Here is a 19567-nt window from a genome sequence, read left to right on the forward strand (position 1 = left end):
AGGGAGATTCTGTCTCAAAAAATCAATACAGTAACACCAACAGCAAAATATGGTTGTAACTACTGGTTTAGGCTTTCCTAATCATGAGTTTACTATTAAAAGTTACACAAGCTGACTAAATGTGGTGCTGCACATCTTTAATCCCAGCACTTGGGAGCTAGAAGCAGCCTGATCTCTAGGAGTTTGAGGTCATCCTGATCTATATAGCAAGCTCCAGGACAGACAGGGATAGTTAGGCTCATCTCCAAATAACAACAAAATACAGATAATGAAAGGCTCATTGTAGCAAATTATGATATCTTTAGGAGTCAGAGGTACCAGGAGGATCTTGTGCTAATTGTGTTCATAGTATCTTTTAAACAATTGGTGCTGTGAAGCTTCAGAAGTTAGTTCACAAAGGAGAGATACAGATTTGGGGCTTGGGGAGATGTCTTAGTGGGCAAAAGCACTTACTGTTTAAACATGAGGAACTGAATTCAAATACTCAGAACCTATATAAAAATGCTGGTCATGACTGGGTGTGATTTGGTTTAAGAGTGAAAGGATGGACACGGGTTGATCCCATAGAGTGTTCTGCCTCAGCAACATAACTTGTCTTTAATGAATAAGGTAGAGTGATGGAGGAAGACAGAGGGTATCCTTAGCTGTTCTCTGTATGTAGTGCACACAGCACTACATACTGGAGTTAGGGAATAGCCGGGGTGGGGGGGAAGACACATTCTTAGAGGTGAAAGAGAGGGGGGTAGGGAAAAGGGACTCTATGAAGAGGGGACCAGGAGGGGGTCAGCATTTGGAGTGTAAATAAATAAGCTAATAATTTTGGTTTATTTTATTATTTCTTAATATACTTTTATTGGATTTTTAAAATACATTTACATTTCAAATGTTATTCCCTTTCCCAATTACCCTTCCAGGAATCCCCTCCTCCATTTCTCCTTCTTCTATGAGGGTGTTCTCCCACCCATCCACCTACCCCTTCCTGCCTCCCGGCCCCAATATTCTAGTACACTGAGGACCCAGAATTTCTACTCCCATTGGTGCCCAACAAGGCCATCCTCTGCTATACATGCAGGTGGAGCCATGGGGTCTGTCCACGTGAACACAATGGATGGTGGTTTAGTCCCTGGGAACTCTGGTTTGTTGTTATTGTTCTTATGGTGTTGGAAACCCCTTTAGCTCCTTCTCTAACTCCTGTGATGGGGACCCCGTTCTTAGGTCAATGGTTTGCTGTGAGTATCTGCCTCTGTATTTGTCATGCTCTGACAGAGCCTCTCAGGAGACAGCTATATCAGGCTCCTGTCAGCATGCAGTTTCTGGCATCAGCAATATTGTGTAGGTTTGGTGGCTGTATGTATATGGGCTAGATCCACAGGCGGGGCAGTCTCCTTATCTTCTCCCATGAATATTTTTGTTCCCCCTTCCAAGAAGAAATAAAGCATCCATACTTTGGTCACCCTTCTCCTTGAACTTCATGTGGTCTTTGGATTGTATCTTGAGTAATCTGAGCTTTGGGGCTAATATCCACTTATCAATGAGTGCATACCATGTGTGTTTTTCTGTGATTGGATTACCTCACTCAGGATTATATTTTCTTCTTCCACCATTTGCCTACGAATTTCATAAAGTCATTGTTTTTGATAGCTGAGTAATATTCCATTGTGTAAATGTACCACATTTTCTATATCCATTCCTCTGTTGAAGGGCATCTGGATTCTTTCCAGCTTCTGGCTATTATAAATAAGGCTGCTATGAACATAGTGGAGCATGTGTCCTTGTTATAAGTTTGAGCATCATTTGGGTAGATGCCCAGGAGTGGTATAGCTGGGTCCTCAGGTAGTGCAATGTTCAATTTTCTGAGGAACCAGACTGATTTCCAGAGCGGTTGTACCAGCTTGCAATCCCACCAACAATGGAGGGGTGTTCCTCGTTCTCCACATCCACACCAGGATCTGTTGTCACCTAAGATTTTTATCTTAAGCATTCTGCCTGATGTGAGGTGGAATCTCAGGATTGTCTTGATTTGCATTTCCCTGATGATTAAGGATATTGAACATTTCTTTAGGCGTTTCTCAGCCATTGGATATTCCTCAGCTGAGAATTCTTTGTTTAGTTCTGTAGTGCCGCGCCCAAACTCGACCAGCAAGGAAGACAGGACCACAGGAGATCTTCTTCAAGCAGTTTTACTCAGGAACCTTGATACAATCTTCTGACCTCTATCTCTTCTTTTTTTTTTTAAAGATTTATTCATTTATTATATATGAGTACACTGTAGCTGTCTTCAGACACACCAGAAGAGTGCATCAGATCTCATTACAGATGGTTGTGAGCCACCATGTGGTTGCTGGGAATTGAACCCAGGACCTCTGGAAGAGTAGTCGGGTGCTCTACCGCTGAGCCATCTCTCCAGCCCACCTCTATCTCTTCTGACTCTCTCCCTCCTGACTTTCTCTCTTCTTACTGTCTCTCTCTCTTCTGACTCTCTCTCTCTGACTCTTTCTCTTCTGACTCTCTCTCTTCTCTTTTCCGACTCTCTCTTCCTGGGGAACGCACTGCACCACACTTAAATAGCTAGCACTGGCCAGTCCTAGCAAGCCACGTGGGTCATGTAGATAGGCTGTCACTATGCGGAAGCTAGTGGGCCAGGCAGACCTAGCCAAATAAGGACTTGTTTACTGCAAGGAGCGCTCACCTTTGGGAGGGTGGAAGGTGGAAACCAGTGCCATTTTTGAGGCGTGGCACGTCGCAGCTCTCTACACTGTAGCCCATTTTTAATAGGGTTATTTTATTTTCTGGAGTCTAACTGCTTGAGTTCTTTCTATATATTGGATATTAGCCCTCTGTCAGACATAGGGTTGGTAAAGATCTTTTCCCAATCCATCGCTTGCCATTTTGTCCTAATGACAGTGTTCTTTGCCTTACAGAAGCTTTGTAGTTTTATGAGATCCCATTTGTCGATTCTTGATCTTACAGCCTAAGCCATTGGTGTTTTGTTCAGGAAATTTTCCCCAGTGCCCATGTGTTTGAGGCTCTTTCCCATTTTTTCTTCTAATAGTTTGAGTGTATTTGGTTTTATGTGGAGGTCTTTGATCCATTTGGACTTGTACCTTGTACAGAGCAATAAGAAAGGGTCAGTTTGCATTCTTCTATATGCTGGCCACTAGTTGAAACAGCACCATTTGTTGAAAATGCTATCTTTTTTCCCACTAGAAGGATTTAGGTCCTTTGTAAAATATCAAGTGTCCATAGGTGTGTGGGTTATTTTCTGTGTCTTCAATTCTGTTCCACTGATCGACCTGCCTGTCTCTGTACTAATACCATACAGTTTTATCACTATTCTCTGTAATAAAGCTTCAGGTCAGGGATGGTGAATACCCTAGAATTTCTTTTATTATTGAGCATAATTTTAGCTATGTTCTTTTTTTTGTTATTCCAAATTAATTTTCAAATTGCTCTTTCTAACTCTGAAGATTTGCGTTGGATTTTTGATGGGGATTGCATAGAATCTGCAAACTGTGTTTGGCAAGGTGGCCATTTTTACAATATTAATCCTGCCAATCTATGAGCATGGGAGATCCTCCTTCTAACTTCTGAGATCTTCTTCAGTTTCTTTCCTCAGAGATTTGAAGTTCATGTCATATAGACCATTCACTTGCTTGGTTAAAGTCACACTGTGACATTCTATATTATTTGTTACTATTGTGAAAGGTGTTGTTTTCCTAATTTCTTTCTCAGCCTGTTTATCCTTTGAGTAGAGGAAGGCTACTGATTTATTTGAGTCAATTTTATATCCACCAACTTCGTTGAAGTTGTTTATCAGGCTTAGTAGTTGTCTCCTGGAACTTTTCCAGTCACATAATTATACTATCATATCCTCTGCAAATAGTGATATTTTGACTTCTTGCTATCTAATTTGTATCCTTTTGATCTCCTTTTGCTGTCTGATTGCTCTGGCTAGGACTTCTACTATATTGAATAGTTAGGGGAAAAGTGGGCAGCCTTATGTAGTCCCTGATTTTAGTACGGTTGCTTCAAGTTTCTCTCCATTTAGTTTAAAGTTCACTACTAGTTTGCTATATATTGCTTCTACTATGTTTAGATATAGGCCCTGAATTCCTGATCTTTCTAAGACTTTTATCATGAAGGGGTGTTGAATTTTGTCAAATGTTTTTTCAGCATCTAATTAGTTAATCATGTGATTTTTTTTCCTTGAGTTTGTTTATATAGTGGATTACATTGATGGAGTTCTTTAATTTGAACCATTCCTGCATCCCTGGAATGAACATGATAGATGATCATTTTTTTTTTAAACAATTGGCATTTGCTTTTATTTTTCAAGCGAGTCCTTGGATTTCTGCAAGAACAAACAACTTCCCAAAGATCACACACACACAAAAAATCAAGTGCTAGATGCAGGCAGGGAGCCCAAAACTGTCTGATAACAGATACTATCACCAGCCAGGCCTCAGACTCTGGGCTCATTTACACCTTGCTTTGATAACAGAAACAAAGCGAGTCATCATAAAAGACAGTATAGCCGGGAGCACGGGTCTGCCTCCACTTCTCTTAGAAAGGAGGGTTTCCACATAGGTCTGCGTTCTTGCCTCAAATTCTGTGATCTTCGGACGCACATCTTTTTAAAAGTACATCTCTAAAGACTCGCCCTCACTGCAACTGCTTCTTTGGGGACAGGAAAACAATGCTCCAACAGTTGAAAGACTATTGCCTTAAGGTGTCCAGTTTTCATGCAGACACACCCTCCCCTCACCCAACAGGCATGCTTTCTTTCCATGCAAGTTTGAAAGGCAAACTTTTTAAATGTAATTATTTTTTTTAATTGAGATGGAAGATAGGAGATAGGCAGTATAATGAAGCCCTGAATTGTATCTGTTTTTCTTGGCTTACAACTCACTCTTGGCCTCCAAGAAAGAAAACAGTATCTTCTCCAGAGTATTAGAAAGCTCCAGATGGAAACACGGCTTCAAGGGGAGATTAAGGTGGGCTTCAAAAAGCATGAAGACAGCACAACCATCCGTCTTCAATGCATCTTCCCTATAGCCAGTGAACTCATCCCCTAGTTTTTATTCTCATTTATGACATTGTCCAGAGAAAACTAAATTGATTTTGCTATAGGGACGTAGGAAAAAATTAAATCCCAAACCTTCTGTGTCCAAGGAGAAAACCCATAGACAGTGGCCGTTATGTTCTGGACTGTCTAACGAAGCTAGATGATCATTTTTATGTGTTCTTGGATTCGGTTTGCAAGAATTTTATTAAGTATTTTTTCCATCAATATTCATAAGTGAGATTTGTCTGAAGTTCTCTTTATTTGTTGGTTCTTTGTGTTTAAGGTTCTAGGTTTACGTATAACTGTGGCTTTGTAGAAGGAATTGGGTAGTGTTTTGTGGAATAGTTTGAAGAGTATTGGTATTATGTCTTCTTTGAAGGTCTGATAATTTCTGGATTAAACCCGTCTGGTCCTGGGCTTTTTTTTTGGGGGGGGGATTGGGAGTCTTTTAATGACTGCTTTTGTTATTTTCAGGTTATGAGACTGTTTAAATGGTTTATCTCATCCTGATTTAACTTTGGTACCTGGTATCTGTGTAAAAAGTTATCCATTTCATACCGATTCTCCAGTTTTGTTTAGTATAGGTTTTTGTAGTAGGATCTGATGATTTTTAAAATATCCTTGGTTTCTGTTGTTATGTTTCCCTTTTTGTTTCTGACTTTGTAAATTTGGATACTGTCTCTATGCCCTGTGATTAGCCTCGCTAAGCATTCATCTGTCTTGTTGATTTTTTTTTCAAAGAATGAGTTCCCAGTTTTCTTGATTCTTTGTACGGTTCTTAGTTGATTTCAGTCCAGATTTTGATTAGTTGCTACCTTCTTCCACTCTTCTTGGTTATACTTGCTTCTTTTTGTCCTAGAACTTTCTGATGTGCTGCAAACTGCTAGTGTATGCTCTGTCCATTTTCATTTTGAAGGCACTGAGAATTGTGAGTTCTCCTCTTAGTATTCCTTTCATTGTACCCATAAGTTTGTGTATGTTGTGCTTCCATTTTCATTAAATTCTAAAAAGTTGTTTATTTTTTTATTTAATCCTTGACCAAGTTATCATCGAGTAGGTCATTGTTCAGCTTTCATGTGTATGTGGGCTTTCTGTTATTTTTGTTATTATTGAAGTCCAGCTATAGTCCATGGTGGTCTGATAAGATGCATGCGATTATTTTAATCTTTTTGTATCTGTTGCAGCCTGTTTTGTGACCAATTATATGGTCAGTTTTGGTGAAGGTACCATGAGATCCTGAGAAGAAGGTATTTTCTTTTAGGGTGAAATGTTCTGTAGATATCTGTTAAATCCATTTGGTTCTGAATTCTATTAGTTTTACTGCATCTGTTTAGTTTATGTTTCCATGATTTGTCCATTGATTAGATTGGAGTGTTGAAATCTCCCACTATTATTTTATGAGTTGCAATGTGTGCTTTGAGCTTTAGTAGAGTTTCTTTTATGAATGTGTTTGCCCCTGCATTTGGAGCATAGATGTTAGGTATTGAGACTGTATCTTGGTGGATTTTTCCATAACTTTTGGTTGAATTGATTTTATTTGATATTCGAATGGCTACTCCAGCTTGTTTCTTGAGACTATTTGCTTGGAAAATTTATTTCCAGCCTTTTACTCTGAGGTAGTGTCTGTCTTTGTCACTGAGGTGTGTTTTCTGTATGCAGCAAAATGCTGGGTCCCATTTACCTATCCAGTCTGTTAGTTTACGTCATTTTATTGGGGAATTGAGTCCATTGATGTTAAGAGATATTTAAAAAATAGTGATTGCTGGGGGTTGGGGATTTAGCTCAGTGGTAGAGCGCTCGCCTAGCAAGCGCGCAAGGCCCAGGTTCGGTCCCCAGCTCTGAAAAAAAAATAATGATTGCCGTTTCCTGTTATTTTTATTGTTATATGTAGAATTTTGTTTGTGTGTCTATCTTCTTTTGTGTTGGTTGAAAGAAAGATTACTTTCTTGCTTTTTCTAAGGTGTTGTTTCCCTTCTTGTGTTGGAGTTTTCCATCTATTATTTTTTGTGGGGTTAGACTTGTGGAAAGAGATTGTTTAAATTAGGTTTTGTCACGGAATATCTTGGTTTCTCCATCTATGTTAATTGAAAGTTTTGCTGGGTACAGTAACTTGGGCTGGCATTTGTGTTCTCTTAGCGTCTGTATGACATCTGTCCAGGATCTTCTAGCTTGAATAGTCTCTGGTGAGAAGTCGGGTATAATTCTGATAGGTCTGCCTTTATGTTACTTTATATGTTGAACTTTTCCTCTACTGCTTTCAATATTCTTTCTTTGTTTTGTGCGTTTGGTGTTTTGACTGTTATGTGGTGGGAGGAATTTATTTTCTGGTCTAATCTATTTGGAGTTCTTTGGGCTTCTTTTATATTCATGGGGATCTCTTTCTTTAGGTTAAGGAAGTTTTCTGTATTTTTGCTGAAGGTATTTTCTGGCCCTTTAATTTGGGAATCTTTGTTCTCTTTTATAACTGTTATCCTTAGGTTTGACCTTCTCATTGTTTAGTGTGTTTCCTGGATGTTTTGGGTTAGGAGCTTTTTTCATTTTGCATTTTCTTTGACTATTGTATCATTTTTTTCCTATGGTATCTCCTGCCTCTGAGATTCTCTCCTTTATCTCTTATATTCTGTTGGTGATGCTTGCATCTGTGACTTCTGATCTCTTTCCTAGGTTTTTTATCTCCCAGGTTGTCTCTTTTTGTGTTTTTTTATTATTCTTTATGTGTTTCTATTTCCATTTTTAGATCCTGGATGGTTTTTTTTTCAATTCCTTCATCTGTTTGGTTGTGTTTTCCTGTAATTCTTTAAGGGATTTTTGTATTTTTTCTTTAAATGTTTCTACCTGCTTACCTGTGTTCTCTTGTATTTCTTTTCATTATTTATGTTTTCCTAAAGTCTTCTGTCATGTTCATGAGATGTGTTTTTAAATCTGAATGTTGGTTTTTAGGTGTGATGGGGAGACTTGCTCTAGTGGGTGAACTGGTTTTGAGCCTTAGTTAATATTATATATGGTGAAATGAGGTAAGTTTTAGTATTAAAATTTCAAGACAGAGAAAAACTATTACTTGTAACATTCTGGGATATCAAAGGTGAATCTTACTGAATAGCAGTAATTATCAGTTTTTTGGTGTAGAATTGTCAAAAAAAAAAGCTGACCACAATAGGTCTAGGACTACTCTGTTAACTTACTGAGCTGAGGAATTGAGAAAGTAGAACTTATTCAGGGTTGGTACAGTAGAAGGATAAGTAGATCAGAGGGTTTAATGTGTTAATGATGACAACACTGTGTAGAAGAGGAGTGCTGGAGAGATGGCTCAAAGGTTAAGAGTACTGGGTTCAATTGCCAGCACCCACATGCCAGCTCACAACAGTCTGTAACTCCTGTTCCAGAAGACCCAACACTGTAACACAGACACACATGCAGGCAAAACACCAATGTACATAAAATAAAAATAAATAATGTTTTTAAAAAGATTGGGTAGAAGATGTTTTCTTCTAAATATTACTTGAGGATATAGGTCACCTGAGTAAGAGCAGTGAAGGCTGGTGTTTGAGCTTTTTTCATAGATCTGTCCACAGTCTGAGGAATGAAGCCTTACTCAGAGTTTTTCAAGAATGTTCATCGCCTTGCATCTGCTGGCTTTCCTCCTATACTCTTGAGTTCAGACTGAAACAAGTTGAACCCTTATCCTAAGTGGATTTTTGTTAACTAAAGGTAGCAGGGAGTTGCTGTAGCCAGTGTGGCAGCGCTATGTAAATGAACTCTTGGCATTTGGAGTCTTCATAAGAAGATATATGACTTTACCTTACAAGGGTGACTCAATTTTTGTGACTGTATTAACATAGATTATTATAGTGTTTAAGAGTATAGATTCTGAAAGCAAACTTTTAGGGTTTATGCTCCTTTTATTACTGACTAGTTCTAAAACATTGGACAAATCACTTGGTCCAGGTATACTTTAGTTCCTTCATATGTAAAATGATGAAATTATAAGTGAAACTTTGTAGGATGATGTCATTATGCAGCATGGTGGGTCTAGCCTATCATTGGATGAGAAGGAAGGGTAGGCGGGAAAAAGTCTAGGAAAAAGAGAGGAGAAGGAGCAAGTGGAATCAAGGTAGAAACAACTGAGGAAGATGATTCCGATCCAGGTGGTCTAGGACAATTTTTATCTTGTCTAGGTGGGTGGTTTTTAATCTTTATTAATTGGCAGTGAATTTATTCTGTAGATGTAGATTGAGAATTTATCTATAAATCTGATTGTTGGGTTATAGTTTGTTGAGTCTTGATTTTTACTGGGTCATTGGGAATTTGTACTTTAACTACCAGAGGGTGGTTTTTAGGAGTGTGGGAAGTCATGGCAGGAAATTGTGCTAGGCTATAGAATGCCCAAGGCTAGCGTGAGGTGTTGCCACACTAGAGCAACCCTTGGAACTCGATGTGTGTGTCAGGCATGGTAAAAATCCACCAAGGAAGACAGTGCATGGAAGTGGTTGTTTCTAGCTGGAGCACACAGCTCTTGCGGCTCTCCGTGGAGTGAGAATGCATGGGAACTGGTAGTTGCCTATTTATTTTTTATTTATATTGCAACAAAACTTCATATAGGTTATTGTAAAGATGAAAATCAATGAAATGTTATAGACATTGCCTGACACATACTGAATTAGCTATTATTTTTTTTCTTGTGAATAGCTTCATTATTTTTAAAACTGCTTTTTAACCTTTCATTAGATAATTGAATGTATTATTGAGGAAAGTCAGAAAGTACTACAATTGGAAGATGACTCTTTGGATTCCAAAGGAAAAGGACTTTCTGATCAGGCCACTGCTAGTCATTCTGTGGCTGGGACAGAGTTTAGTAACATACCTGGACTATTAGCCATACAGCATGAACTACAACAAGGTTCCAGAAAGGCAGACAGTCAGAATGCAGCTGAAGAAACTGAACTAGAAACACAAAAATGTTTTCCTTCTGATAACAACTGTGAGAAGAGTGAGAAGACAGAAGATGAAACTAATAATTTAACTGAAGTAAGTTCAGCTGATCAGCTTGATGCTTCTAAACTAGAAACTGAAATATTGAACAAGGAAGCAGTGGAAGTCAAAGAAGGTGATGTTGTAAATCCTGCATCCTCAGATGCTCTATCTACTAAAGATTTTGCTGCTGTGGAAGAAGTGGCTCCCGCCAAACCCCCAAGGCATCTTACTCCAGAACCTGATATAGTAGCCAGTACAAAGAAGCCTGTTCCTGCACGCCCACCCCCACCAACTAATTTCCCACCTCCTAGACCGCCACCTCCATCTCGACCTGCACCACCACCAAGAAAAAAGAAAAGTGACCTGGAGTTTGAGGCTCTTAAAACACCTGATCTGGATGGCAAGTATTAGTTGAAAAATATTTTGGTTGGGAAACATGAGAGTTGAAACTTTAATGTTTCTGCTTTGAGTTAGGGAGAAATAAGAGTGGGTCTTTTCTGTCATCCAGGCTAGCATGGGCTTTACTATGTTGACCAGGCTACCCTTGAACTTAGGGAAATGCCTCTACCTCCCAAGCATAGGCATTTCCTATGATTCTCAGCTAACTTTTCTGCTTTTGTTTCAGTTTGTGCCAAAGAAAAACCACAGATACCTAGGTTATATAAATTATTTCTTGAATAAGTTGACAAAAGGTGAAAGGTATTAGATTGGTAATAAATTATAATAATAAGTAAAATATCTTGACAAACTTGAGACTTTCACATATTTTTTCTTCTAAGAATTTGTATGTCAATGGTGGAAAGAAAATGGGATTGGAAAACTTACAATTTAAATTTAAATCCTAAAGCTTTGAATATATATAAGGTAGTCTTGGAAAAGTTAAATAATTAATTTGAAGCATGTCTTTTCGATAAAGAAAATGAAGAATAAAAGCCACTGTTCTTATAGGCTTGCTACAAGAAATAAAGTTGAAGGTACTTGGTGTGTGTGTGTGTGTGTGTGTGTGTGTCTGTGTGTGTGTGTGTGTATTCACGTGCTTGAATAGGCATGCATGTACACATGTGTATGTATATAATTGTTGGCATTATTGTTCTGTTATAAATATTGTCATATTATTGTTACTATTATTAGTTTTATTATCATTTCAGTACCCAAAGACAATATTGCATCTGATTCTCTGCTAACTACAAATATGGCTTCAGAAAGTACAGTTAGAGATTCTCTGCCTTCTCTCGATTTAGCAAGTGCTACCAGTGGAGATAAAATAGTTACTGCCCAGGTTGGTGAATTACTGTTGTATTTGATATAGGCGAATTTAAACTTTATATAACTGGCTGATATAATTTTTGACACTGTCTTTTCTAGGCCAAATATTTCTTTGTCCCCAACACCTGACCACTTTACGTCCATGTCTAGCTTGGCTAGTAACTAGTTTAGTGATGTCAGCTAACTGTTTAGCATGTGATTTTTAGAGGCCTCACTGATAAAGTGGGGAAATGACCCACCTTGAAGGTTTTTGTAAGAATGAAATATGCTATTATATGTCAAGTGTGTGGCAGGTTATGGTATTTATAAAAATAGCTGCTGTTGTGTTTAATGTTATAAGTTGCCTTTCCTAGACATAAAAACTCATGCACTAGGCTGTTGGCTATACAGAAATACTGCATAGCATTTTACCACAGCCAAATTCTAGAAATCAGGATAATTCATAGAGTAGCTGAGGTGGAGGGGGATGGGGTGAGGTGGGTAAACAGACCTGGAAATGTGACAAGACCATCTTCTTATAGCAATACAGTACAGGTCAAAAAACAGCCTGCTTTTTGGAGGACTTTTGTGTTTTCCTTTTTAAACCATTGTTTTTTTTTAATGTAGAAAAATATGTAATACAACTGTATATGAAATTTTTAACATATTTGTTGTCTAGCTTTTTATATAAACAGAAGTTGTCCTAAACTTTCTTCAGCAATATCCACATATGGCCTGAATTAATTACAGTCTTAATAGAGAGCTGTTGTTTTGGATGGGTTCAAATAAAACATTTATTTGTTTGTAATACTACTAGGCATGATTTCATGAGCAGCAGTAGTTTTGGTGTCTAATGTCTTTAAGCATGCAGAGAATAATAAAGGACTAAAATCTGTCTTTTAAATGTTCAGTAGGCTCTTTTATCTAATTTTATAGAAGTACACATAGTAATGAATAATTAAAATTTATAGAAATTATTTCAGTAGGTCTGTTTATATAATTACAATTTTAGGAAAATGGAAAAGCACCTGATGTGCAGACAGTAGCAGGTGAAGTGATGGGCCCTCAGAGACCTAGATCCAACTCTGGAAGAGAGCTTACTGATGAGGTAAAAACCGAAAATGTAAAAATTCTAGTGGGGAAGTGACTAGAGATTGATCATGCTGTTGGTTACATAACGCTAGAAGTGTACATAATGACCCTAAAATACACTTAGAAATAGTTAACACAGTGATGTTTCATGTCACAGTAATAATTTACTATATTTTAATTGACATTTCACATTTGTTTATATTTGTGCGTTACAATACAATGGTTTAACAGATCAGTACAGTATATAATGACTAAATCCAGAAAAACTGCATTTCCACTTTTGAACATTATTTCAGTACCAGAAACATTGAACTTGTCTTAGGCCCGAATCATTAAAATTAAGATTATCTTAGGTTTGGAATTTCATTTATATATTGAAGTTTGAATCTCTGATGGAAATTTGTCATTTCACAAAGATGTGCAATGGAGTGCATACATTAAAATAAAATTGAAGATAGGCTGATAACAAAGCAGGGCTGTAGGATGAGGTATGAAGATTACATGTTCTATATCTATCTGGGCTGTAGAGTAAGTTCAAGGCCAGCCTGGTAACTTTCTGAGACATTAGATCAGAAAGAAAAAGGCAAAAAACATCCGGAGCTGTAACTCAATTGTATGTTTGCAATCACTCATAAGCTCATAGATTCCAGCCCTTCACTCTAAATTTTAAAGGTAAGAAACCATTATCAGATCGCGGCTCAAGGCTGGTGTGATATCTCTCTCTGTCTCTCTCTCTCTCTCTCTCTCTCTCTCTCTCTCTCTCTCTCTCTCTATCTCTCTCTCATACACACACACACACACACACACACACACACACACACACACACACACGGGGAGGGGGATGGGAGAAAGTGAGGGAGGGGCAGAGAAATGTAAAAAAAAGCCATAAGTATCAGAAATGAGTATCTAACATACTGGGATTGTTTTTTTATTTTATTTAATTTTTATTTTTTCTCCATCTTTATTAAATTGGGTATTTCTTATTTATATTTCAATTGTTATTCCCTTTCCCGGTTTCCAGGCAAACATCCCCCTAACGCCTCCCCCTCCTCTTTTCTATGGGTGTTCCGCTCGCCATCCTCCCCCGCATTACTGCCCTCCCCCCAACAATCCCATTCACCTTTTTTTTTTTCGGAGCTGGGGACCGAACCCAGGGCCTTGTGCTTCCTAGGCAAGCGCTCTACCACTGAGCTAAATCCCCAACCCCCCCATTCACCTTTTATAAAATACAGATTCTGCTGGTTTGTACTGTGTGTGCATGTGGTACTGGGAATAAAAAAAAACACATTTGGAAAATGGTTTAGCATTTTCTCAAAATGCTAAACAGTGTTCTATTCCTGTTTTCATACTAAAGCAAAATAAAAACATATTCACACAAATATATACACAGGTATTCAAAGCAACATTGTTCATAATTGCCAAAAGTGGACACAGCCCTAACATGTATCATTGATGGTTCAATCCTTAAATAAATGTAGTATGCCCATTCAATAATATATTTTCAACAATTCAAAGGAATATAGTATTGATATTTGGATAAGCCTTAAATGTAGCATGCAATTTGAACGAATCCAGATACAAAAAGATATATGTATACATATATGATTGAACTTGTAAAATGTCTTAAATAGACAGACCAGTGGAGTAAAAAAGTAGAATAGTAATTACCAGAGACTAAAAAAAATTAAATGGGATTGAAAACTAATATATAAGTGGGTTTTTTTTGTGAGTAGTCAAATGTTACATTTTAATGAGAAACTAAGAACTGTAAATATATTATATGCCATTGAATTACATACTTTAAGGCATTGTACTTTGTGTTAGAGCAATTATATCTCAGTGGAAAATATACACCCAGTAGTGACTATTCAGAAAATCCTTAACTTAAAATTTTACGGAGTTTGTAGACTCAAAACAGATAATTAAAAGCTAGAGAGGTGGCTTAGCAGTTAAGAGTCCTTCTTGCTCTTCTAGAAGCCCCAAGTTCAACTTTCAGTATCCAGATCAGATGACTCACAACTACCTGTCACTCCTCGTCCAGGAGAACCAACACCTCTTGCCTCTGCACAGCGCATGTATATATGTACAAACATGCGCACACATATGTAATTATATATGTTCATGCACATAATTCAAAATAATTTTAAAAGAAAAATTTTTTTCTTACAATTCAGGAAATTTTAGCCAGTGTAATGATTAAGAACCTGGATACTGGAGAAGAAATACCTTTAAGTCTTGCTGAAGAGAAGTTGCCCACAGGTATTAATCCTCTCACCCTGCACATCATGAGGAGGACAAAGGAGTATGTAAGGTATGAATTAAGGTTAGTTAACAATTTCACTATTGCACTGTGGTGGTGACTATTTAGGTTCGTGAACTACAACTGTCCCTATTTTCTTTTATCTTTTATCTCTCTTATCGACATACCATTATTTTGGGAGACTATTCTAAATCTTTAAACTTTAATCTTTAGTCTCTTGTCTTTTAAAAGGATTGATGCTAGAGACAGTATTAAACCAATACATTAAGACTAAAATGCCAAGTCTGAGAAGCACTTAGTCTTCTAAAACTTTGCTTTTTAAGTATTTGTAGTATTTATTGCAGTCAGAAAAATTGCTTTAGAGTGAAGTAACTGATCTTTTCTTATGCAGTCTAAGGAATAAGTTCTAGAAAAACAAGTACTTTTACTACGTTTAATATATGTTGTATCAAATGGACTAAGAAAATGCTGTCTACAAGTTACTTTATTATTTAATATGTACAGCCTTGTTATAATAGGATATCACAAGCTATTAAATTGCATTAACTTAAATTTTATACATTGCATCTTCTTTAATATTCCATATTTTAATCTTGGAAACTAGTAATTCTGTGTTTCTTCATTAATTTGAAGTTAGATAAAACTTATTAAGATAAATTTTTATATTATGATTAGTAACTGCATAAAAAGCATTCAAGTACATTTTTGAGAAGAAAAATTATTTCTTTTCAAATGACTTCCCCCTTCTTGTAGCAATGATGCCACACAGTCAGATGATGAAGAAAAGTTACAGTCACAACAAACAGATACTGACGGTGGAAGGTTAAAACAGAAAACGTGAGTTATACATCTCTTTTCTTCTTTTTAAGTATTTATTAGAAGGCTAATTAAATTGCCAGGTATATTTTTAATCAAAATTGTGATACAAAAATGTTCTTGGTCACTTTTTTCATTATTATAAAGCAGGTCTTGTGAGATTTATCTCCTATATAGCCCCTACATACACTCATTTTGAAGCTTCTAATATGATAGTATTACGTTATATTACCACAATCCGAGTATTGTTCTGTTGCCCCAACTAATTATCATAACAAGGCATTGATCTATCATAAACTCATAAGAGGATCAAATCTTTGCAATATTGCTTGGACATATCTGCTATCACTTAATTCCAGTAAATTCTTTCTCATAATTACTTTCAGCCTGAGAGAAATGCTTTAAATTGGAGTATGTGATCTCCCTCCTGGTTTTAAATCAGTGATAAATGTGCATTATGTACTACTCTTCCTTACCCTCTATTGGCTGATCATGACTTTTTTCCCCCATCTTTATTAAATTGGGTATTTTTCATTTACACTTCAAATGTTATTCACTTTCCCGGATTCCAGGCCAACATCCCCCTAATCCCTCCCCTTATATATGGGTGTTCCCCTCCCAACTCTCCCCCCATTGCCACCCTCCCCCCACCAGTCTAGTTCACTGGGGGTTCAGTCTTAGCAGGACCCAGGGCTTCCCCTTCCACTGGTGCTCTTACTAGGATATTCATTGCTACCTATGAGGTCAGAGTCCAGGGTCAGTCCATGTATAGTCTTTAGGTAGTGGCTTAGTCCCTGGAAGCTCTGGTTGCTTGGCATTGTTGTTCATATGGGGTCTCAAGCCCCTTCAAGCTCTTTCAGTCTTTTCTCTGATTCCTCCAATGGGGGTCCTGTTCTCAGTTCAGTGGTTTGCTGCTGGCATTCGCCTCTGTATTTGACATATTCTGGCTGTGTCTCTCAGGAGAGATCTACATCCGGTTCCTGTCGGTCTGCACTTCTTTGCTTCATCCATCTTGTCTAGTTTGGTAGCTGTATATGTATGGGCCACATGTGGGGCAGGCTCTGAATGGGTGTTCCTTCTGCCTCTGTTCTAAACTTTGCCTCTCTATTCCCTTCCAAGTGTATTCTTGTTCCCCCTTTTAAAGAAGGAGTGAAGCATTCACATTTTGATCATCCGTCTTGAGTTTCATGTGTTCTGTGCATCTAGGATAATTCAAGCGTTTGGGCTAAGAGCCACTTATCAATGAGTGCAAACCATGTGTGTTTTTTTGTGATTGGGTTACCTCACTCAGGATGATATTTTCTAGTTCCATCCATTTGCCTATGAATTTCATAAAGTCATTGTTTTTGATAGCTGAGTAATATTCCATTGTGTAGATGTACCTCATTTTCTGTATGCATTCCTCTGTTGAAGGGCATCTGGGTTCTTTCCAGCTTCTGGCTATTATAAATAAGGCTGCTATGAACATAGTGGAGCACGTGTCTTTGTTATATGTTGGGGCACCTTTTGTATATATGCCCAAGAGAGGTATAGCTGGATCCTCAGGCAGTTCAATGTCCAATTTTCTGAGGAACCTCCAGACTGATTTCTAGAATGGTTGTACCAGTCTGCAATCCCACCAACAATGGAGGAGTGTTCCTCTTTCTCCACATCCTCGCCAGCATTTGCTGTCTCTAGAGTTTTTGATCTTAGCCATTCTGACTGGTGTGAGGTAGAATCTCAGGATTGTTTTGATTTGCATTTCCCTTGTGACTAAAGATGTTGAACATTTCTTTAGGTGTTTCTCAGCCATTCAGCATTCCTCAGCTGTGAATTCTTTGTTTAGCTCTGAACCCCATTTTTTTTTTTTTTTATTGTAAGTAACAACTAACTTTTATTTACAATGTATATAATAAAACATTCTTATTTCTAATTAAGTTAAAGATTTAAAATCATGAGATTTTCCTGGTGAGATGTCTTGTCAGATAATGACTCTCGCCTCCAATCCTGACACCTGACAGCTAGTTTTTTGTTTTTTTTTTTATTTTTTTTTTTTTAAATTGGTGCCTTCTTTTTATTTATTTATTTTTTTTTTTATTAACTTGAGTATTTCTTATATACATTTCGAGTGTTATTCCCTTTCCCGGTTTCCGGGCAAACATCCCCCTCCCCCCTCCCCTTCCTTATGGGTGTTCCCCTCCCAACCCTCCCCCCATTGCCGCCCTCCCCCCATAGACTAGTTCACTGTGGGTTCAGTCTTAGCAGGACCCAGGGCTTCCCCTTCCACTGGTGCTCTTACTAGGATATTCATTGCCACCATTGCATTTTTAATAGGGTTATTTGTCTCCTTGCAGTCTAACTTGGTGAGTTCTTTGTATATTTTGGATATAAGCCCTCTATCTGTTATAGGATTGGTAAAGATCTTTTCCCAAACTGTTGGTTGCTGTTTTGTCCTAACCACAGTGTCCTTTGCCTTACAGAAGCTTTTTTGCAGTTTTATGAGATCCCATTTGTCGATTCTTGATCTTAGAACATAAGCCATTGGTGTTTTGTTCAGGAAATTTTTTCCAGTATCCATGTGTTCCAGATGCTTCCCTAGTTTTTCTTCTATTAGTTTGAGTGTGTCTGGTTTGATGTGGAGGTCCTTGATCCACTTGGACTTAAACTTTGTACAGGGTGATAAGCATGGATCGATCTGCATTCTTCTACATGTTGACCTCCAGGTGAACCAGCACCATTTGCTGAAAATGCTATCTTTTTTCCATTGGATGGTTTTGGCTCCTTTGTCAAAAATCAAGTGACCATAGATAGGTGTGTGGTTTCATTTCTGGGTCTTCAATTCTATTTCACTGGTCTATCTGCCTGTCTCTGTACCAATACCATAGTTTTTTTTTATCACAATTGCTCTGTAATACTGCTTGAGTTCAGGGATAGTGATTCCCCCTGAAGTCCTTTTATTGTTGAGGATAGTTTTAGCTATCCTGGGTTTTTTGTTATTCCAGATTAATTTGCAAAATGTTCTGTATAACTCTATGAAGAATTGGATTAGAATTTTGATGGGGATTGCATTGAATCTCTAGATCGCTTTTGGTAAAATGGCCATTTTTACTATATTAATCCTGCCAATCCATGAGCATGGGAAATCTTTCCATCTTCTAAGGTCTTCTTCAGTTTCTTTCTTCACAGTCTTGAAATTCTTATTGTACAGATCTTTCACTTCCTTGGTTAAAGTCACACCGAGGTAGTTTATGTTATTTGTGACTATTGTGAAGGCTGTTGTTTCTCGAATTTCAATCTCAGCCTGTTTATCCTTTGAGTAGAGGAAGGCTACTGATTTCTTTGAGTCAATTTTATACCCAGCCACTTTACTGAAGGTGTTTATCAGGTTTTGTAGTTCTCTCATGAAACTTTTGGGATCACTTAAATATACTATCATATCATCTGCAAATAGTGTTATTTTGACTTCTTCCTTTCCAATCTGTATCTCTTTGATATCCTTTTGTTGTGTGATTGCTCTGGCTAGGACTTTGAGAACTATGTTGAATAAGTAGGGAGAGACTGGGTTCTTATCATTTGGTTCTCAGCACTACCACTCAGTAGTGTCTTAAGGTCTAGCATGCCGATTCTCCCGAAGTTCTCTTATTGTTGATGATAGTTTTTGCTTTCCTTGTTGTTTTGTTAATCCAGATGAATTTGAGAATAGCTTTATCTCTGTTAAAAGTAAATTTGGAATTTTAATGGGGATTGCTTTGAATCTGTAGGTTGATTTTGGTAAGATTGCCATTTTTTAATCTTGAAAGTATAACACCCTTTCATGTTTAAAGTCTTGGAAAGATCAGTAATTCAAGGCCCATACCTAAACATAATAAAAGCAATATATAGCAAACCATTAGCCAACATCAATCTATATGGAGAGCAACTTGAAGTAATCCCATGAAAATCAGGGACAAGACAAGGCTGCCCACTCTCTTCCTATTCATCCAATGTAGTACTCAAAGTACTAGCCAGAGAAATTAGGCAAAAAATGAGAGCAAAGTGATATAATTTGCAAAGGAAGAAATCAAGGTAACACTATTTGAGGATGATATAGAAGCATACATACATAACCCAAAAAAATCTACTAGAGAACTCCTAGTGCT

General features: G+C 37.5%; 1 protein-coding gene across 4 annotated transcripts in view; it reads left to right on the forward strand.

Moving 5' to 3' along the window:
• Wdr44 (WD repeat domain 44) overlaps nt 1-19567 on the forward strand; it is a 105723-nt gene that overhangs the window by 41429 nt on the left and 44727 nt on the right. For 2 of the 4 annotated variants that reach the window (XM_087599036.1, XM_087599035.1), the window contains 5 exons: nt 9791-10436; nt 11185-11315; nt 12294-12389; nt 14548-14696; nt 15387-15470. In XM_087599036.1, coding sequence (XP_087455162.1) covers nt 9791-10436; nt 11185-11315; nt 12294-12389; nt 14548-14696; nt 15387-15470 — 1106 coding nt within the window. 4 annotated transcript variants of the gene reach the window in all.

The sequence above is a fragment of the Rattus norvegicus genome, chromosome X (genome assembly GCF_021556685.1).
Source record: "Rattus norvegicus strain SHRSP/BbbUtx chromosome X, alternate assembly SHRSP_T2T, whole genome shotgun sequence".
NCBI lineage: Eukaryota > Metazoa > Chordata > Mammalia > Rodentia > Muridae > Rattus > Rattus norvegicus.